General features: G+C 36.6%; 2 protein-coding genes across 4 annotated transcripts; both read left to right on the plus strand.

The window, feature by feature from the left end:
• The first annotated feature begins 3,757 nt into the window (after positions 1 to 3,757).
• LOC103988918 (membrane-anchored ubiquitin-fold protein 3) lies at positions 3,758 to 12,744 on the plus strand. Of its 3 annotated transcripts, none has more exons than XM_009407605.3 (5): positions 3,758 to 3,952; positions 4,103 to 4,239; positions 10,485 to 10,655; positions 12,290 to 12,365; positions 12,461 to 12,744. In XM_009407605.3, the coding sequence occupies exons 2-4, from the start codon at positions 4,110 to 4,112 to the stop codon at positions 12,343 to 12,345; spliced, it is 357 nt and encodes a 118-aa protein (XP_009405880.1). In that variant the 5' UTR covers positions 3,758 to 3,952; positions 4,103 to 4,109; the 3' UTR covers positions 12,346 to 12,365; positions 12,461 to 12,744. The 3 variants fall into 3 exon arrangements, with proteins under 3 accessions (XP_009405880.1, XP_009405881.1, XP_009405879.1); XM_009407606.3 differs by having other exon boundaries at positions 12,465 to 12,744; XM_009407604.3 differs by having other exon boundaries at positions 3,759 to 3,952; positions 12,290 to 12,744.
• Positions 12,745 to 21,295: 8,551 nt separating this feature from the next.
• Positions 21,296 to 22,765, plus strand: LOC135677507 (uncharacterized). Its single transcript, XM_065189866.1, has one exon. It carries the CDS (start codon positions 21,296 to 21,298, stop codon positions 22,763 to 22,765), a length of 1,470 nt encoding a protein of 489 aa, XP_065045938.1.
• Positions 22,766 to 23,632: the final 867 nt, after the last annotated feature.

Below are 23,632 nucleotides of genomic sequence, written 5' to 3' on the forward strand. Positions count from 1 at the left end.
TTTTTCAAAAGTAAATCTTAGTGAAACTAAAAACTAATCAAGATTAACATTCATGAGACTAGATATCAATGTGACTCAAAAATATTAGATGATTCGTTAGTTTATACTTATTTTCATTTCATATAAATGAATATTTTTAATTATTTCTCTTTCTGGTGTGGGCTGATTCCTCAAAAAACAAAAAAAAAAGGTTGGAGAAATAGCTGATTTATTTTGTATCATCAAATAATTATTAATTTCTGTGATTTTGATCTGGTTTTGAAAGGAGATAACGCGATAACAAGTTTATTCATTACTAATGTAATACCCAAAGCATTAAGAGAATTTTTGTTACCCTAATCGCGTTTCTCCTCTATCACAATTATGTACTCCTTTTTTTGCCTAAGGTTGTGCTAATAGGATGGTAACTATAACATTGATTTAGGGACATGTTTGAGCTTATATGGTGAGCTAGATTAACCCAAACCGACTGGCCTATTTATAATAGAGTTGAATCATAACATACAAAAACCTTTGACAAAGAGTTTTGATTGGGTGACTAATAATTTTACAAGTTTAAGCTATTAGCAAAGAATACATTACAGTGTCATAGTAGGTTGTGACCTCAAATCTTATAATTGATACCCTCAAATTCAAAAACCTTAGTCATTTAATAAATTCTAACCATATAGAATTTTTTTATTCTATTAGGAAAGGACTCAATTTATATATTGGACTCCAAAATATTCACTAGTCGCAACCGAATAAAGACAAAAAATAATGAGGAATAATCGTCAATTGAATCATCAAAGCATAATCCCTTCTTTGTTCATTTGGAAAAAAAGATTTCAGCTTGATTTCTTGCAATTATTTTCTCAAGTAGGAATGTCTGAAAGTGCATAAAAAATGTCTGATAAAATGCTTTAAAAAATTATTAAGATGGCTAGGGATATTTTTTGGAATTCTAATCCTTCTAAAATGAAGACCTGCCATGTTAGCTGGGACAGCACTTGGGAGGCCTTGACATTAAAGACATCCTTGTTTTATTCAGATTCTCTTAAACATGTCTTCTTTGAATATTCTTTTGCTAGTAAATATTAGGAATTGGTTCAAATTAAACGAATTTCTTTTAGATTCTCAGATACTTGGATGGAAGGACAATGGTTGGAGGAAGGAGATAGTTTGATGCTTTGAAAATTACAAGTTTTATTGCTAACTCCATCTAGTTTGTTTGTTTGGCTTAATAGGAATAGTTCCGTGTATCACAATCATCAGGACAAAGTCATCTTCTATCTGGTGTAAGGCTTTAGCTTTTACCATTGATTATGAGAATGATCGAATACATACACACTATAAGGGAATTAGAAAGAATCAAAGGGGTTTGCAAGAACATATGATAAGTACGATGGATATAGTATTATGATATTGTGATGAGTCATTACATCCTCTTTCTAATCTTGCATGTATGAGTTTTCCCACGAGTGACTCAGGAGGAAACATTGTGGTTGTAGGATGTGCTGCATAAAATTAAAGATGTCAAATAAACTAAATGTCTTGCTACATCATTGAAGGGTTAAAGTTGGCGAAACTTCAACAGTTTAATCACGTCAGTATCCTCATATATAATGCTCAATGATAATATTTATATACCTTGGCATTTCAAATCTTTGGCCACTATAAATATCACAAGCCTTGGTATCAATCCTAGGCAAAGCTATAACGTCTACACTATCTATCTTTCCTCTTGATATTGGACGAATTGGAAGAATCTTTCCTCTTGATGGCACCATCCTTTGCAGGTTTGATCCGATCTGAAACATCCACTCAAGTCTGCTTTCACTAGCTTTTGTCACCATTATGATGGTAAAAGTCAAGTCTGATGATACCTCCTGTAGGTCCTAATAAGCTAGGATTGAAGATGGACTTTGTTGAAGAACCTATGCATAGCACAAAAGTCATATAGCAATTTGTTATTTTGAGGTTGAAAACTTGAGATATAAGCAATCAAACATGGAGGAGCTGCCACATTTTTTATGTTCTTGGATTCTAACTTTCTCACTATCTAAGATTACGAGCATTAAAGGAAAAGAAAAAGAGATGATGAGTATAGTTTCGTTATGGAAAGAATTAATAGTCAATCACAATTCATTCGATACATAGAATCCCATCAAATCATTAATAACCAATTAATGCTTGACACATTTAATCCAATGGACCATACCTAGTTATCATAATGATGATGTCTAAGTTTGCTAAGTCAACTAAGCACCTAATCATGCTTAATTAACTTGACATTCGTTATTGATTTAAGTATCGAAGAAACCTTGTTAAGCATGTTAATATTAATCATAATTATCTTCTTTATTTTTCATACATTCATCCCGACACAATTTTGTAGAATTCAATGAGTCAAGAAAAGTTCACTATCAAATTAAACAAAACCAGATTTTTGGAAAGAAAACTAACAAAATTGATTTGGAAAATTAAAAAAAGTTTAAATAAAGAATCCAAAAACTATTTCTCATCCTTTTGCGGATCATAATTAAAGAAATTCAACCCAGGATTCTTTTACTATGCATATAAATATGGAGGGGATAGCATAATCTATTTCATCATTTTAAACAGAAAAAAAAACAAGCGGAGAAAAAATTGATGAAAAACAAATAAATAAAAAAATTAAAAGAAAGAAGAGAAAGAGGAATGAGAAATGAGAATTTTTTATTATTATTATTTTTGACCTTGGAATTTAACAAATGTGATGGGCTATAGTTAAGCGTTGTACAACCTATTGTGTTCCACACTAGAATTCATCGACAATTAATTACTAGTTAGAACAAGGAATCATTGCACTCGATTGTTACGACCGATCCCACCAACCATCTGAATGTGTTCCACTCATTGTATCTAAATTCTCATGGAACACACACACTCTATGAGACTTGTGTGTCCGGAGGAGAAATTTTAGGTAAGACTTGCAAGAGAAGTTAGCATTTCACTGTCCCACTCATATTGTCCTTTCCTCTTCCAAAACATGAAAACAAAACTTCTCCAAATCCATTTGTTGGTTCTCTTCTTCATCCACGCGCTCGATAAGATGTTTAAGTTTTGGTTTCTTGTCCATTTCAATTCATCAAAATAATATCTTGATAAAGACATTCGAAATCCTATAGTCCCAAGTCCAACAACCTTCATGAAATCACACTCCATGGTAGAACCAAAGGGTTTGGTCTTACATGGGTAACCCATATGATACTCCAAAGTTATAATTAATTATTTCTTATTATATATTTTACGCATCTATAGTCATAGTTATTTATCCTTACATAATTTTCACTGGAAGCATAGAGTATAATCTTATACCAAAAATATAGTATTTTTATGAATCATCCAAAATTGCAAATACATAACTTGTTTTATTACCTAAATGAATTATTTGAATTAAAAACTGTTTTCTATTGTTTAATATTTATTTATAGGATTTCAAGCCCTCTAAAAAGGAGATTCTGAATCACTTATTTCTATGATAATTCCCATTCTAGTAGTATTCACATTCAACAAATCAAAATTAATTTTCACTAAGCATTTGATTATCTGTAAAGAGGACTCTCTGTAGATCTTTCTACAGTAAATAAAAGAATATACCAAAATTTAGTGGTCTACAAAAAACCTTAATATAATATTTCCGTATGTTTTGATTTTATTGATTGAACATTGGATTTGAATAGTGACAGTCGTTTGGGCCAAAAAAAAAGATAAAATTTCTGTTTTGCCACGCTTCCGCGTTGTCGTCTTCTCTGGTCAAAGTGGAGCAGCCGCCGAAACGGCTCCGTTGCTTCTCCCTCTTCCATTCTTCTTCTTCTTCCGAAGCATGCCTCGCTCTCGAAGGCCGAACCCTAGCAATTTCATATAACCTCTTCAAATCGTCGCAGAATCTCGCGATTGCCCCCTTCTCCCGCACGATTTCCGCATAAAGGTGATATTTTTGCCCTCCTCTCTCTTCCTTGGGGCGGAATTTTAGCTGTTTTATTCTCCCTTTCTCTTCTATCTTGGCCTTTGAATCCTTTGCTGGATCGAGAGGCGATTCAGGGCACTGATTTTGTGTTCTTTGGTTGGGTCTTGTCAGATAGCAAATGCCAGAGGAGGATCTGCTCGAGCTTAGGTTTCGGCTCTATGATGGATCGGACATCGGTCCCATCCGGTATTCTGCGTCTTCCACCATTGCCATGCTCAAAGAGAGGATTGTGTCGGAGTGGCCACGAGGTAGGGTTTTTGTGTTTCGTGTTCTTGGGGGTTTATAGATCTGTTCAAGACGTTCATTTGTTTTCCTTTCCAGTGCATCCTCTGTGTGTTTCTTGAAGTGATGAATACTGTCCTTTCCAGTCCTTGCGAGTTGTGTTGATCTTGTGGTACTCTTGAAGGAGAGTGCTCCAAATTTAGTTCGTTTGTCGTGTATGCTTCATGCCAATCAAGAGTATTCGGATATCATGTGCATTTGACCCGTGAAGTGATGGGGATATAAAGAAGAATAACTTTTGTATATGAACAAATACTAGAAGACCATAATACGCAACAGAATAAAATGAAAACACAATCAAACAGAACACTAGGGTAAAAACCACGGGGCAAACTAGAGATAATCCACTATGAGAATAATGAATATACAAATCTTAATCTCTTGCCCAAAACCCTAACAACAACCACAAGAGAATAACTGGGATACAAGGATCACGTCACTGCCCACAATATCTAAAACCTCCCCAAGTAATCACAGCAAGAGTCTACTGTAGATTTGATCTAACCTGAGATGAGAACACTACTAGATGATTGAGAACAGTATCTCTGCGTTGTCCTTGTCTTCTTCCCTTTCTTTCTCTTGTTTATTCTGCCTTGTTCTTCTCTCTTTGTTGCTACGAGGATGTCAACGTTGCTGCCCACGTTGCTGCCTTTTTCTGCATCTAAAACGGAGCCCCCACACCCCCTTTATATTGATCTAGGGTCAAAGGGGTGTGGGTTGTGGGCTGATAAAGCCCACCATGGGCTGAACCTACTTTAGGCTGCCAGCCCAACAACCTCCCCCTTCAGCCCATAAGGGAGGCTGTCCCATGACTCCTCAATGTGAAGCCATGCCGACTAACTGTCGGCATATCTCCTGTCTTTCTTTTGGTAAGGTCTTCGTCAACATGTCTGCTACGTTGTTATCTGTATGAATTTTCTCAAGCTGCAACTGCTTCTCTTCAAATACATTTCGAATCCAGTGGTATCTGACATCTATATGCTTTGACTTGGAATGAAACATTGAGTTCTTACACAAATGGATGACACTCTAGCTGTCACAATATACCACATAATTTTCTTGTTTCATCCCCAATTCTTGTAAGAATTCTTTCATTCATAACATTTCTTTGCATACCTCTGTAGCAGTAATATATTCTGCTTCTGTGGTGGAGAGAGCAATACACCTTTGTAACCTGAATTGTCATGACACAGCTCCCCTGCAAAAGTAAGTACATAACCTGAAGTAGATTTTCTCGTATCTATATCTCTTGCCATATCTGCATCTGTGTAACCTGTCAATACATGTGGTCCACCTCCAAAGCTTAAACAAACCTTAGAGCTCCCTCTGAGATATCTAAAAATCCACTTCACTACTGCCCAGTGCTCTTTGCCTGGATTTGCAAGAAATCTGCTAGTAACACCCACTGCATATGCGATGTCTGACCTCGTACATACCATTGCATACATTAAACTTCCAACTGCTGAAGCATAATGAACCTTTTGCATTTTCTCCTTCTCCTCATCACTTGACGGACTCTGTTCTGAGCACAACTTGAAGTGACCTGCAAGAGGAGAACCAACTGGTTTTGCGTTGCTCATACTGAATATTTCTAATACCTTCTCAATGTATTTATCCTGTGATAACCAAATCTTCTTGTTTTTCCTGTCACGAGAAATCTGCATGCCTAGTATTTGCTTTGCTGGCCCCATGTCCTTCATTGCAAAAGACTCACTCAGTTCCTTCTTCAACCTGTCAATTTTAGACATATCTTTCCCAAGAATAAGCATGTCATCAACATAAAGTAAGAGAATCATAAAATCCTCACCAAACCATTTGATGTACACACAATGATCTGAAGCCGTTCTTTTGTATCTATTTTCTGTCATAAATGAATCAAACTTTCTGTACCACTATCTTGGAGCTTGCTTTAGCCCATACAAGCTCTTCTTCAACTTGCAGACAAAATTATCTTTACCTTTGACTTTGAAGCCTTCTGGTTGCTCCATATAAATTTCCTCCTCCAAATCACCATGAAGGAAAGTTGTCTTCACATCTAACTGCTCAACCTCTAAGTCCTGGTTAGCAACAATACCAAGAGCAACACGAATAGAAGACATTTTAACAACAGGAGAAAATATCTCTTCAAAGTCAATACCTTTCTTTTGACCAAAGCCTTTCACAACTAATCTAGCTTTGTACTTTGGTTGAGAACAATATTCTTGAGTCTTCAATCTAAAAACCCACTTGTTCTTCAAGGCCTTCATTCCATTTGGTAGCAGCACCAAATCATAAGTATGGTTCTTCTGAAGAGCATCCATCTCTTCCTACATAGCAACTAACCACTTCTCTTTCTGCTCACTCTCAACTGCTTCCTGGTAACTCTCTGGTTCACCTGCATCAGTAAGCATCATATACTCATCTGTAGAGTATCTTCTGGAAGGTTAACGTTGTCTAGAAGATCTTCTCAACTGAGGTTCTGCAGGAACTTGCTCTCCTACTTCTTCTTTCTCAACATGTCCTGCAGGTAAATTAACATCAGGCTCTACACTATTTTCCTGCACATCTCCCCTATCACCCTGATATACTGGAGGAATAATTGGGTCACAATCTGCTAATCCTTCTGCAGAAGTCTTGGCTGGTGCCTTCTTCTTCAAATCCTCAAAGGTTTGATCCTCAAAGAAGACCACATCTCTGCTCCTGAACACCTTATGCTTTTCTGGATCCCAAAGCCTGTAACCAAACTGATCATGTGAGTAACCAAGAAAAATACATTCTTTAGACTTACCATCCAGCTTGGACCTCTCATTATCTGGAACATGTGCAAATGCACGACAACTAAACACTCTCAAATGCCTGTAGGAAACATTTTTCCCTGACTATACATACTTTGCAACATCATCATCTAGGGCTGTACATGGTGATAAGTTGATCACATTAACTGCAGTCCTCAAAGCATCATCCCAAAACCTTTTGGGTAGCTTGGCTTGTGAAAGCATACATCTGATCTTTTCCATGATGGTGCGGTTCATCCTCTCTGCAATTGCATTATGCTGAGGTGTATCAGGAACTGTCATCTCATGTTGGATCCTATGTGACCTGCAATAGTCATTAAACAATCCCGTTTACTCACCACCATTATCTGATCTTATGCATTTCAATTTCCTTTCTGTCTCCCTTTCAACCCTGACATGAAGCTCTTTGAAGACATTAATAACCTGATCTTTGGTCTTCAAAGCATAAGCCCAAACTTTCCTGGAAAAATCATCTATAAAAGTGACAAAATAAAGTGCACCACTTATACCAAGAACATCAACAGATCCACCAGGAGTTTTTGTCCTCAAAGGACCATATACATCTGTATAAACACGGTCTAAGGCATGCATTTTTCTAGACAAAGCAGCACTAGCAAATGAAACTCTATATTGTTTACCAGTCATACAATCAATAAAAGGGTTCAGATGTATACCTCTGAGATCTGGTAATACCTCTCTCTTGGAAAGAGCTTGCAGCCCCTTCTCGCTCATGTGTCCCAATCGCTTATGCCACAACTCCATACTGAAGTCTTTCTCTGTAGCATTTAACTGCTCACCATAAGCTTTAGCCTGCAACCTGTACAAAGTATGACATTTCTTTCCATTAGCTATAATAAGAGAACCCTTACTGAGCTTCCATTGCCCTCTGTGAAATCTGCTTTCATACTCTTCACATCTAGTCTTCCAACTGAAATTAAATTCAGCCTCAAGTCAACCACATGCCTCACATCCTTAAGTACCAACTTGCAGTCAAGGTTGGTCTTTAAATGGATATCACCCATGCCAATGATGTCTGCTGTGCCATAGTTGCCCATCTTGACAACACCAAAGTTTCCAGACCTGTATGTAGCAAAAAACTCCCTCCGTGGTGTAGCATGATAAGAAGCACCTGTGTCAATCACCCACTCAAGATCCTGACACACAAGAAAAAATATCATCAGAAGGAGACAAAATCAAATAATCACCACCCTGCACTGTAGCTGTAGTATTATCCTTTGACTCTGTAGACTTCATTTCTTTTCCCTTTTTCTTGTTCTTCTTAGGTTGCTTACATTGGTTCTTGTAATGTCCTTTCTCACCACAGTTATAGCAAACAATATCTTTTCTTGATCTTGACTTGCTCCTACCCATACGTGAACTGCTTCTAGACTTTGACCTTCCTTTGTTCTCTGAGATAAGTGCCTGTGAATCATCTGAGATGTTGCTGAACTCTTTCTTCTCAACTCCTCATTCAACAAACTGCTTGTTACTTGACTCATAGTGACAATACCATCTGGCGCAGAATTACTAAAGGAAACCACCAGTGTCTCCTAACTTTCTGGTAATGAACTGAGAAGTAACAATGCCTGCAACTCATTATCAAGAGACATTTTCATAGAGGATAACTGGTTAATAATACTCTGCATTTCATTCAAATGCTCAGCAATAGAAGCACCCTCTCTATATTTTAGGTTCACAAGTTTTTTGATCAAAAAAGCTTTGTTGCCAGTTGTTTTTCTTTCATAGAGACTTTCCAATTTTTTCCAAAGAGAATATGCAGAAATTTCAGTAGAAACATGGTGAAAGACACTATCATCAAGCCATTGTCTAATAAACCCAATTGTTTTTCGATCTAACCTCTTCCACTCATCATCTGTCATAGTTGTAGGTTTTGCACTATCCCCTTGCAAAGGTCTATACAAATCTTTGCAATACAAGAGATCTTCCATTCTTGGTTTCCATATCATTCAATTATTTCCATTCAAACTAATCATGCGAGAAATATTACTGGCCTCCATATTCAAATACAAAAATTAAATCACCAAAACCCCGCTCTGATACCAATTGATGGGGATATAAAGAGGAATAACCTTTATATATGAACAAATACTAGAAGACCATAATACGCAGCGGAATAAAATGGAAACATAATCAAACAGAACACCAAGATATACGTGGAAAACCCCTTCAATGTGAAGGGTAAAAACCACGGGGCAAACTAGAGATAATCCACTATGAGAATAATGAATATACAAATCTCAATCTCTTGTCCAAAACCCTAGCAACAACCACAAGAGAATAACTGGGATACAAGGATCACGTCACTGCCCACAATATCTAAAACCTCTCCAAGTAATCACAGCAAGAGTCTACTGTAGATTTGATCTAACCTGAGATGAGAACACTGTTAGATGATTGAGAACAGTATCTCTGCGTTGTCCTTGTCTTCTTCCTTTTCTTTCTCTTGTTTTTTCTGCCTTGTTCTTCTCTCTTTGTTGCTACGAGGATGTCAACGTTGCTGCCCACGTTGCTGCCTTTTTCTGCCTCTTTTCTTTTACTTTTCTTTTTTGTTTATTTTTTCCCTCTCTCTCTAAAGAGGAGGGGGAGGACTGGAGGATTAAGTTTAGACTTCATTTCTAGATATTGTGAATTAGGTGTTGTTACTTCCATGGTATTCTATATAGAACCATAGATAACCATGTGAGTCTTTAAGATCCGTTAACTTATTTTTTCTTCAGTTTGCATCATATTTTTCATGTTATTGATCACTTGCATTAAGAAAGATATCATGGCAATGAAACAATGATAAATGATATAGGTAGGATTGTATGTGGCATGTTCTCCAGTTGTGGGAAGAATAGATGGAGCAGGATTATCAAGTTTTCACAAACTTGGGATTTACTGTAAGATCAATCATATTCCTTGAGGCCAGCTAAGTGGCAGATTGAATTGCAAATTTGATTGATAGATTGAAAGTGAAATAACTCTATTTCAGGATTTTTTGCTCTTTTTGACCTCCAATGCCTCTGGAGTCTATTTTCACTGCTTTAATCAATGAATGTATTCTTTAAGAACAAAAAGTTGTACAGTTAAACTTCTCAGTGTATCAACTACATAGTCTGAATTAAGATCACTTGGGTCGTGATAATTTCTATGAAAAGGGACAAGCACGTTGTTTATGACAAATGTGGTATTGGTATTGGGAATTGATACATCTGGCGCTTTAAAGCAGATAAATTGCGGATGATGATTTAGTTTCATGTGGCATTCAAGAGCATATTCTGGTTATCTATCATTTATATCCTCTTTCTGTCCAATACATTCACCTTGTTTATCATCAATATCTCCATGTTAACCTGTTAGTTTGTTGCATTCTTGGTTGTTCCATCTACTGTTGAGCTTGGGTTTCTCATTTCCATATACTCTCCTCATTTTAGATAAGCAGATTATACCAAAAATCGCTAATGATGTCAAATTGATAAGTGCGGGGAAAATCTTGGAGAACAGCAGAACAATCTCTCAGTGCAAGCCAACTTTTGGTGAGCTCCCCGGAGGTATTATCACCATGCATGTTGTTGTGCAGCCATCATCAGCTAAGTCTAAAACAGGTAATGTGAATCTCATTTATATTTTGTTTTTTCTTGGTTATATCACTTTGGAACTATATATTCTTTTTTAGAATTACTTCTGGATCAAACTTTGTAAAATTCGAATTTGGTAAATCCTAGTGTGAGGGTCGATTCACATCTCATTTTCTCAAGATGTGTTATCAAGTGCTAGTAATTTGTATTGAAAAATTCACCTGTTCTCTTAAATTAATATGATATGAAGTGATCTTAGGTCTTCTAACTAGGTGCCCAGCTTAGCGAGTAAATGTCAACCAGTGAAGTTATTTAAAAGTTGGGAAGAATGTAAATGTTAATTTTAGGATACTGTATGTACAGAAGATTACTAGTATGATAATTATAAATTCTGTGCATTAATGGTAGCCATGTGTATTTTGCAAAAATAAGTACAAGAAATGTGGAAAGCAATCACACCACCTGTACAGAACATGCTTGCTCTTGAACAAAACTAAGGTTTCGAAGTTACCTTGAAATGCAAATTTCTGAATTGGATTGGCCTACAATAAAACTGTCATGTCCTATGTATCTTATTGCTTACTGCAAATAAGCTACTGCAGAAGAAGGGTGGGCCAAGAATCTATTTCCTGTAGATGCCATAGAATGTGGTTGGGAATTAACTGATATCTGACACAAGCTTGATTTGCTAAATGATTTCAGTTGTTTCAGATTCAAAGGAACTGCAAAGGCAGGAATTGCCAAATTAAAAATGATGTTTCGAGATATTAAATTTAAGTCACCGATGTACATATATTTTCATTTCAGTTAGCCTAGGATGGGATATGGTGGTGGTCTTCTTCATATTATTGCCTTGGTCTGAAGAGATTAGCTGTCTCAAGAAGGCAACCATGTGAGACAAAAGAAGGATTTTTCTTTTTCTCAGATGAGAGAAAACATAGCTTTAATGTGGGACTATTCACCAAGGATTTAAATATCAGTTTGATATTGGTTTAAATAGTATATTGGAATAGTATGGTACCAATATAACGACCCTCCTATCTAATGTACAACAACAACAAAATCATAAGTCCCAACTATTTGGGATTGGTTACATGAATCTTTTGTCGTCATTGAGATATATAAAGCCTCTTGTCTTATGTCATTAAATAAAATATTATAAAAAGAAATTGATATGTGCTGTTATTGAGTTATATGTTCCAATACTGATATTCAAACCTAAATGCTTTGCTATCCACAACATCTAGTCTTATTACTTCAAGAAAATTTGCTAATGTTTCATGGATTGTATGAAATGCATGATTTGGATCTCCCACAGAGATGGAAGCCTTAGATATAGAGGGAACGTTTCAAATATGTTTCCTCAGGATTCAAATTTAATTGTTTCCTTAATGGATGACAATTATGTTTAAGCACATTCAGTCCTTTTCATGTTTTCCCTGAATCTAAAACCTACATAATCAAATTGTTGACTAGTCTTGGAATTAGCTTTTTATTATATTGGGTATGATAAAGATTTCATTTTTTTCTACATACTTGGTTCACGTGTTGAATGTGATCAGCGCATTCATCTCTTTAGATATCATCTCATTAAATATTTAACATTATGTGGTTTATGGCTGCCTGAAAATAGAAGATCATTGCTATTTTTTTCTTGACAGAGAAGAAAGTTGATGAGTTGCCAAAGAAGGCAGCCTGTTACTGTTCGATATTGTAGAGCAATGAATCTCTTCTATGGTACGTAGTTAGCAGCAATAGAATCATATCCAGCTTTTCATTTAGCGGAAGAGAAGGATGGCACAAAACTCATGGCATGTGTTCTTTTCTTGAAGGAAGGTTCTAATCCTTGCCTCGCTCCGTTGAAGTTGTTATAACATGCTAATCATCTGTGAAAGAAGAGAGGGTCTTAATGTCCGATATGTATGTATGAAGTAAATTGTCTAGTTTCATTGTGTTTAGGCTACAGTTTTTCCGTGTAACAAAAGTATTCGTTGTATTGATCGAACTCATTGCATATGGAAGTTAAAAGAGTCTCGAAGGGTGCCCTGTTGTCTCCCACATTGTTCTTGAACACGGATTTTAAACTGGAAGTAAATGCTGATGCAGCTTTTGTTGACATGGAAGCAGCATAAAGAAAGAAATATTTTCTCGTGGTCTAATCTCTGGTCCGATGATATGCGTTAAAGTTGGATTATGATAGTGATATGATAATTATTCATGGCCAACCAAGATTACCTATGTGTAGCGCACTCAGCAGATAAGTCTTTTACATCGGCATGGCATCAAAACGAAATATGTCCATATTAAAGTGCTTAGAATTACTTAATAGTCGACGATTGTTGCAGAAAGAATTTTATATATGGAGAAGAAATGAAATACGTCCTTATTAGAATTACTTAATTCTTTATAATCGACAGAACGAATGTTATACAAGGGGGGTTTCTCCAGATATGTTCGAAGATCAAATTCTTAGAACTTACCCTGAACTCCTGAATGTTGAGTTGAACATTAAGAGGTACTGATGGATACGCACAGCCCAACGGAGATTTGCTTTGGCACTTGTGCTTGCATTGAAGACGACGACGACGAAGACGTGCAATTCCTCCCTATGCAATCTCACCCTACACGATTTGCTTTGCAGCAGATCTGCTTCACCTTGCTGAGCTTGATCTTCTAATCTGCCTCTGCCATTGACCCTCCTTTACTGTTCTGCCTTATTCTACTCGGCAGACGACAAACACTTTACGGCGACAATACTGATTTGTGGTGGACAACTACTGCTCTACTCCGGCAACCGTCTTTGATATGCCTCTATAATACTTGATATCAACCATCCGTGGTTGACCTTATGTTTGTGCACGATAACAGTCTTCTCTCTCGACGATACAGCGTGACATCCAACCACGTTCGACATCCATACTGTCTTCCTTTATCTCTAACTCTCCGATGATTAAATCTTTAAGAAACAAAAATTTTTCTCAACCTTCAAGACTCATTCATATATGTCAATGTAGCAATTCTAATCATGTGGCAATTATGTATTTAACAAGCATAATTTATTAACCTTTTATTTGAATATGATTTATTTGGCTATATCAATGATTTAAATATTTAAATATAAAAAAAATATAATTTTAACAATAAAGTCATCATAAATTATGATTACATTAAGATCATCTTATTTTATAAGCTTTTTAAGCCTTAGTTATTGGTTTCATAGTGCCACTAATCATTTCATACAGTGCTATAATAGAAACATAATCCAAGTTACAAAACACTTTCACCGATAGCTCTCATACTCGATGTTAAGTCTTCTAATCTACCTTAGTGATATAATCAAGAGGAAAGTACTATTATTAATTATATATAAAATATAAAAAATATTATAAATAACTTTGCTTTGACAAGTCATTCTCTGACTAATGAATAAATCAACGTTCATATTTTTAATAACCTAAGAGATGAATATAAGGAATTGACGACTGTAATTCGAGCGTGCGAGTCACCAACATCATTCGAAGAATGATATGATAAATTGTTCAATCATAAAACATATTTAAAAAAAAGAAAAAAAAGACAAGAGTAGTAATTATAGCTCAACTTAACTAAAAATACAAAGGCAAGGGCAACTCCAAATAGTAAGAACTTTAACAAAGGGTCAAATAAGTTATCTCCTAGACATATTGGAAATCACTTCAACTCATACAATTAATACAACTACCAAAAGTCCTAGCAGTCTAACAACATATGAATCAGCAAATAATCATTTGCTAACTCAGTGACAAAGTGGGACATACAATAAAAGCCATTGGTCGACTAATGCCTAATACAACACCTAATCGGCTCTGGAGCTTCACATCATATTACCTCTGACCTATAGAATTTATTGATCAATTTTGACTATGATAGCAATAAAGACGTGGTGATAGTAATGATATTCCTATCACTTATACTGGTTTTATGATACTTAATTCACATATAATAACTTTTAAACTTGATGTTTTATGTGCACCAAAAAAACTTATTTCTATCTCTTAATTCTTCAAATAAAATAATATTTATATTAGGTTTTTTCTTGACTTATTTCTTGTAAAGGATCCAAACATGAGGGCATTCTTATTTCGATGTCGGAATAAAAACATCTTTGAGTGACCACCACTAATGTCTTCATGAGTTACCCAACCAATCGCTATCATATTGGTTGCTATACCATTTAATGTATACCATCATTGCCTTGGCCCTTCATCGTCTTCCATTCAAGAACAAATAATTTTTTATTACGCTATTCTAGTTTTCAAATAAAGATGTTGGTCAATGTGACTCATTCCTTGGTAACAAAAGTCATAGATTATCTTTAGAAAACACTTCTATATTTTGTCTATGCTACTTGAAATTATTTACATTCATATTTGGAGTCTTGCTCTAATCTTTCTTGTGATAATTTTAGTTTCTATATGTTATTGTTGTGGACTACTTCACCAAACTAGATGGTTCAATTCATTCAAACATAAATCCAAAGTTACCTTAGTTTTTGTTTATTAAAAAAAAAGTTAAAAATTTCTTCCAGTTCACCATTAAGATAGTCTATTCTAATGAAGGTGATGAATACCAAGCCTTAATAACTTACCTTTCACATACAATATCTGAACTCACCACCATAGATACTCTAACTTGTTAGCTCTATTGAAAACACTAATACATAGTTGAAACCACTATTACTCTTCTTTACCAAGCCTTCATACCACAATCCTTTTAGTCAATAACCTTTTAGAATAATATCTACCTCAAAAATTATATGCCCACTTCAAACCTACAACTTAAATCACCTTTCAAATGTCAATTTCGCAAACTCTCAAACCTTCACAAATTAAAAATATTTAGTTATTTATATTATGCCTAGTTTTGGCCATACATATCTCTTAAGTTAAAAACAGGATCTAAATAATATATCTTCATTGGGTACTCAGTTGAACATAATGTCTTTTGATAATTTAATCCTCAAACCATAATATCTTTATATCATGCTATGTTATATTCATTAAATGTAACTTTTCTTATACAACATTGATCCTTCGATGATAAAAGCTATCATCATATCCATCTATCATTTGACTCATATGGACATATGCCAAACTCCTTTAAGATCATCTCTTGTTATGTCACCTAGCTCAACTAATAGCTTTGCTCCATATCCTCATCCTTTGTTCCTATTTAACATCTTCTCACCTCACTATATTACTTTATACTACCAACCAAAGCTACGTCCTCAACACCACTTGATATGTTTCTGTCTCCTCTTCGATCAAATGATGTTGTTATGTATAAACTTGATTAGGTACATATCATTGATTCATCACTAACTTTCATACCATTACTAGAATCCAGTCATCTCACCCGACTTTAATATCATATAACAACATATTTCAAAAATAACATCTCCAAACTACATTATATTTTTTATCTTCATAGCACCATAAGCTCTTAACTTGAGCCCACAAAACTCACAAATATCACTCAAGCTTAAAAATCCTTCCTAAAGTTGTGTGAGGAATACGATATTTTATATAATAATGTCGTGTGGACCTTTGTACCATCCAATCCTACAAAATATTATTGGATATTATAAAATCTTTTGAATTAATTTGAACCAAGATGGATCCACTACTAGATATAAAGCATGCTAGCTAAAGGGTTTCACTTAGCTATCATGAAGGCTAGTATTTATGATAATTGAATGTTAATAATACTTTCTTGTAGGTGACTTCGACTAATGATGTATTTATGTAATAACCTTGTTCATCCTTAACATCCTAACTATATATGTAAACTTCAAAAAACTATATATGTCAAGCTCCAAGAGCGTGATACAATAAACTTAGCTTATACATGATATCAATCGACTTTGTCAACTATAAATCTAATATTGTTTTATTTTTATTCCTACGACAATAAAAAGGATATACTATCTACTTACTAGTATATGTAGATGATATCATCACCACAAGCAACTACTCCATTGAGATTAAATAATTTCTTAAGCAACTAGTAGATCGATTCTTTGTTAAAGATATCGGATTATTGAACTACTTTTTTGGTGTAGAAGTCATATTCATATCTATTGACTTTTTTTTTTTCTCAAAAAAAGTATATTTAAGATCTCATATTATAAACAAATATGTAAAATAGCAAAGAGATTGCTACCCTACTTTTCTCTATTGAGTCACTCAAACTATATGATGATAGTTCTACTATGGATTCAATGTAGTATCAACAAACACTTAGCTTTCTATAATACTTATCTCTCACTCATCTAAATATTTTATTTATTATTAATAAATTATCATAATTCATACATCAACCCTCCACCAGTTATTTGTCTATAATGAAGTGCATCGTATAATATCTTAAAGAGATCTTTAATCATGGTTCTGCCTTTGTTGATGTTGATTAGGAGGCAATGTCGATGATAGAACATACAAATTGTATTCCTTGGTGCAAATTCTATTAGTTGGAGCTGGTAGTCATATGTGTCATACAAGCCAATTACGTGAGTGATGGCACATGTGACACAACGCACACTCTTTTTGCTTATTATTATTTATTGGTAGTTTCTTACTTTATCTTATGTATTGCATATATTGTAATGTCCATGGATCTATGCAATGAAAATCAAATCGTGATGAGATCAAATAATCTCGATCGTAGGTCACTTGAGAGAGACAACGAGATAATAAAAAATACTAATATGTTGTATACCCGTCAATATGATGGAGGTGGTTGGTCTCATAGTTGCTCATGTGGGGGACACCAAGGATATAGTGCAGGTGCTCATAGGAGAATGAGTTCACTGATTGATCTACTCATGGAATGTTGAATGGTTGATGATACCTCATTGTTAGACAACGATTTCATCGTCCCAGTTGTGTATTTGATCCTTAGACTTGAGACACCAAGGATGTCTTGTATGAGCACTATACTCTTTGATACCAAACTTATATGTTTTGAAGTTCTAGATCTAGTACAACTGATCATCGGGAGTGGCAGCCAATCTTACGAGGGCAATTGAGTGTCAATGGAGGATCATTGGTTCTTGATATCATAAGAGAAATATCCTATATATTTTTGCTCAAGCAAATCCCTAACTAGGGTCATTTGGTTTGAGAGAAAAAGAGTTTTTTTGGGAGAATCTGATTGGAGCAAAAATCAAATAGAAATCGTATGAGCCAAGTAGTACCATGCTCAATATACAGTCTATGAGATATTAGATAGAAGATGGATCATAAATACATAGTCATTAAGGATAGACAGGTCCAATGAATTAGATTTCTTTGTATCGTCTAGGGACTACGACGTAGTGGCATAGTTCATCCGTAGTTGATGAGTCGAGTGAATTATTATGAAGATGACAATTAACTGACCAGAAGGAGTTCTGACAGGTATGACTGATAGCTAGCTTGATATTGGGCCTAGAGAACCACACACATATGGTAGGTGTTGTGACGAGTAGAGGTTCAGATATAATATATTCATTGGTGCCCATGTCTTATTGGATATTCAGTAAACTCCTGAATTATTAGATCTTATGAATAAGATCTAATAAGAGACAATGAGAGATTATTGGGTAGAGATCCGCTAATCTAAGAGGCTTGGGTAGTTGGATGGAGATCTAGTACCCAATAGGGCAGGATCCATTAGGGTTAAGTTGATAGGGACCACTATAAATAAAAGGGAACCAAAGGAGGGCATAAGCTAGACCTTTTTGGCTGCCACCTCATATACTCCTCTCTCCCTCTCCTCCTTAGCCAACAACCTTAGTTTGGGGCATGTGGATAGCAAGAAGGGCGACCCCTTCTTGATTGCATGGTGCACATAGAAAGGAAGATTGTGTAGTAATTTGAGTAGCATCTTCGCAACGCCTACTATAAAGATCACAAATAGAGAGGAGAACAGTTAACCTCCTTCATCCTCTCTTATAGATTTGTAGATTTTCAAGGATATACGAACTCCCTATATGTAACATATCTTTTACATACACGTAGTTTTTAATTTTACGGGTTTTTATGCACTAGTCTTCTCACGATGACAAGAAACTTTTATGCGAGAAATTCTTAGATTTTATTTTTCTATCCTTCCACTGCGCATATGATGCCGCCTTAAATTTCTCAATATGAGCTCTCAGAAATAAGAAATAAATGCATATTTTACCGTGGAAGTCAAGTATCATGTTGTTACTATCAATGTTGTAGAACTCAACTAGGTCACTAACTTCACGAACTTGATGTCAATCCTTACTTTGGTCTAATAATTTATTATAATAATATTGGTGCTACCTACTCATGCTCCAATCCAGTATTCCAATCTTATATAAAGTACATTGCTATCGACTTTTATTTCATTAGAAATCAAGTTATTAGGTGCAGCTACCTAATGAGGGGCATAATATTAATATTTATATAAGGATATTTACGAGGCATTCTACTCATATCACTCTAAGATTGACATCCATGATAAAAACTCAATCTTACAAGGGGCATAATAGAAAATCGACTATAAATCAAATATTAAATAATTAATAAGATATAATATTAATATTTATAAGGATATTTAGTCTCACATTGAGGAGTAGGGGAACCAATAACTTATAAGCCCACCAGGTCACCTTTACCCTTAGATATGCTTTTTGAGGTTCACAAGCCCCGAAAGGGTAAAACCATATAGATATATTCAAAGGGAACAATTTCTTACGAGTTTATGAGGTCGTACGAATGATAACCAAATATTGACTTATATAAGGAAGGTCATAAGCTCTTAGCTTATGAACTGCAATTAAGCATTTCTCAATCTATATAAATGATTGAGAAACCAAGGATTTATAACTCCATCCAATCAAACCAAGGATTGGAGTTCACGAGTTTCGAAAGGATAAAATGTCTAAAGCGGATAATTTCTCACAAGCTTATGCAGCCACACCAATGACGACCAAATGTTAACTTATCAAATAAATATAATTATGATATATCAATCATCTCACAACACAAGCATAATCATGTGCATGATTAAAAGGTAATCAAACACATTCTGTTCGAAGAACGTGATACTCCTCTCTCAACTTTCACCGATATAACTAAGATCCAAGGGTTTTAATCTTCCTATTTGTGGGAGAATCCAAGTCAACTCTATATCCACACCATCGATGATTCTTTTGTGACCATAAATTTTCACTTTCACGGGAAAACTCAACTCAAATTACCATAAGCGTTGAGGTTTAGACTGATAGGTGCATGCATTTGATTAGTATGATGGAGTTATTATTCATATATTAGAAATTAGATGGTTGGAATGGAGAGGAGTGTTGGATTACAAAAAAAAAAAAAAAAAAATCTACAAATCATTATTAGACTAACTATGCTTTATGAATTGAGTGTTAAATAATTTAGATATAATATAAAAAAAATTACATCCTTAAAATGAGAATCTTAAGGTAGACATGTAGAGTTTTAGGAAAGATAATAAATATATATATATATATATATATATATATATATATATATATATATATATATATTGTGAATAATATTCAAGTATGACTCACCACATTGGTCAAGTTGGGTCAAGAAAATTGGTACCCAACCTAAAAAGAAGAAAAGAAATCTTGATGCTTGTTCAATTCAATTGAGATAAAAAAAATTAAATCAACTTGATGCATTTATCATAGACATAGGCATAAAAATAATTGATGCACTTTAAAAGGACAAAGCATCTTGTTTCACGCACCACATTTTTTTTATGCTTGATACATCCATTTTGGACAAAGATAAAAGCATCATCATCTAAGCATATATTATTTTATATGAATAATAATTGTTAAGTTTTAAATTAGGGCATTATGCTATGGCATTGGACGAGCACTTCCAAATCTCATTTCATTCCAAAATGAACCTTTTTGTAATTCCAAACATGATATGATCTAGAAAAATGAATATCAACTTTCAGCTCGTATCAATTTTATTATCTTAAGATAAAACAGTTACTAACAAGCTTAGACACTTCCCTTTTGTGCTCTTTTTGATATGACAAGATGCTATCATCCTGTTATAATAATTAAAAGATTTAGATGATATATATTAGAATTTGATGATATGTATTTTAACTAAGTTTATGATGTAGTTCCTCCACTCTCTCTCTCTCTCTCCAAAACATGAATCCCAAGATCAGATCCAATTAGATGCCAAAACGGGTAGGATCGGCATGCTAAGTCCGAGCGCAAGTCGTCACCAAAGTCCGAGTTCAAAGCAACCTCTGCTTGTCGTTCCAGAGGAATCTGGAACTTTTCCCAGCCTATCTCGGATTCCGAACCTACTTGATATATCCAAACCCCTATATATATCAACGCTGCCCACCAACGAAGCCTGGGTCGCACTTTTCTCAGAGCCCGCCACTTCACCGTGAGAGATAGTGAGATCCTCCTTCTCAGAAGACCCATCCAGCACCGCCGGCCGCCGAGTGCAGCCTCGTCGCCCCCGGGCTTCGACGTTTTCACCGAGAGAGAGATGGACAGGCCCTTCTTCTCCCGAGAAGGCCAATGGAACACCGCCGGCCGACGCCGCCGAGAGCAACCCCGTCACCCCGGTGCTTCGACGTTTTCACCGGGAGAGAGAGATATAGACATGGACAGTCCCTTCTTATTCTCAGAAGACCCTTGGATCACCGCCGGTTTCCGCCGAGATCAACCCCGTCACCCCGGTGCTTCGACGTTTTCACCGGGAGAGAGAGATATAGACTTGGACAGTCCCTTCTTCTTCTCAGAAGACCCTTGGATCACCGCCGGCCGCCGCCGAGGGCAACCCCGTCACCCCGTTGCTTCGACGTTTTCACCGAGAGAGAGACATATAGACATGGACAGTCCCTTCTTATTCTCAGAAGACCCTTGGATCACCGCCGGCCGCCGCCGAGAGCAACCCCGTCACCCCGGTGCTTCGACGTTTTCACCGATAGAGAGAGAGATAGACATGGACAAGCCCTTCTTCTTCTCAGAAGACCCTGGGAACACCGCCGGCCACCACCGAGAGCAACCCCGTCGCCCCGCAGCTTCGCCGGCGGTGAACGACCCGGTCTTCTCTGTCCCCGTTTGCTTCGGATCCGACTTGGCGGCCGCTGCCAAGAAGCCAGCGACGGCGCTCCCCTCGAAGGCGACGAGGTCGTCCGCGGCCGTCGCTATCCAGAGGGTCCTCCGGGGCCACCTGGTGCGGAAGAACGTGAGGGTCGTCTCCAGGCTCGCGGCGGAGTTGGGCGAGATAGAGCAGATGGTGCGGTCCGGATTGGAGCGGCTGCTTGCGGAGCCGAAGGAGCGGCTGCGGGTGAGCGAGATGCTCATGGCGTTGCTCTTCCGTCTTGATTCCGTCCGCGGTGTCAGGGAGTACCGGAAGAAGGTGATCCGGAGAGTCATCTCGCTCCAGGAGTTCCTAGATTCCGTCTTCAGCCAAACACAAACCCTTGAATCACCAATTCCGGCAGAGACGCACGGAGAGATCCGTGATCGTGACGCCATTTTGGAAGAGGTTGGCAAGATGCCTCAGGATGACAACGCCGAGGAAGAGACGGCTTCTGGCTCCAAAGATGTCTCGGTTCAAGAAAGCGATCCGGACTCTAACCAAGACCCTATCTTGGCCGTCGTCAAACAGGTGTCTGATGCATCTGACGAGAGCTTCGAAACCCTAGTTTTGACCGACGACCTCAAGAAAGAAGAAGAGAAGGCAGTGATTGAAGACTTTGTTGTACTATCCATGGAAGAACCCATCGATCCGTCTCAAATGCGATTCGATTCCGCGGCTAACCCGGAGAAAGCTGCCGTCGCTGATTTAATAGAACAAGAGAACACGGAGGCGGCTGCAGGGATCTCGACAACAATCGCTGAAGCCGAGACAGGGGCAGCGAGGCCGCACATGAGCGAGACGGTCGATGTGCTGAAGAAGGTGATGGCGGAGACGGAGAGGCTGCAGGGCCTGGTAGCGGCGTTGTGTGAGCAGAACACGCAGCAGTGCATGCTGATGACAGATGTGGTGGAGAGGGTCGAGCACTTGGAGCGGGCAGTAAAGACCATGCGTGAGAAGAAGAAGATTGGTGCTGCTAAGTGCTAACCGCGCTCTTGCTTCCTTGGTCGACAACGAAGGTAGCCCGATCAAGCAGTGATTCCTAGTTTAGGTTGTTGTATAGTTTATGGTAGTATGAAATGGTGATTGGTTTTGTTTACCTCTGCTTCTGCAGATTTGATGAACAAAATTCTGCTTAAGAACAATCTTTCGATTTAGTTCTCTGATCCCTAAATCAGATAGATAGATAGATAGATAGATAGATAGAACAGTGGACTTGAGGACATTCCACTGAGGAATAATATAGTTGTACAGATAGTAGGGATGATTGTATTCTACTTGTAAGTATGTATAGCAGTTTTGTTATCATTAAGTGGTACAGTAGATTTCTCTTTGAAACCAACACTAATCAGGAAAACAAAAGATGCCATCCTGCTTGATAAATTGCAATGTGATAAACTGTTCTATATAATATGTCTCGACAATGTTGGTAAGATTCTTCTGCATCTACCACTTATATGCCAACTGCAACTAGTTTGACTTTGATGCCCTGATAATTATGATGTTTAGTTTATTTTTGTCATGTTTTTCAGCATTATATATACTCTTGGTACGTTGTTGCAAACATCATCAGATGACATGAAATAACAGTCATTTCTATGTTTCTCAGCATCATATATTTTCCCCATGTCAGTCAGTCAGTCACAAACAAAAGTAGAGTATGCATTTTATGCCATGACACACAGACTTTCCTTCTTCTTGCAGGCCAACTTCATTAATAGATCTGGAGGTGGGGGGGTCATTGGTTTCAAATGACTGGAAGATGCTGCTGAAAGGATGAGCTACAAACTTAGTTGTCACATTCATAACAAGTTGAGATTATTCAGTCTTAAAAGGGTTTTTATTTTCTTTTTT

This window comes from Musa acuminata, chromosome BXJ1-6 (assembly GCF_036884655.1).
Source record: "Musa acuminata AAA Group cultivar baxijiao chromosome BXJ1-6, Cavendish_Baxijiao_AAA, whole genome shotgun sequence".
NCBI classification, from domain to species: Eukaryota; Viridiplantae; Streptophyta; class Magnoliopsida; order Zingiberales; family Musaceae; genus Musa; species Musa acuminata.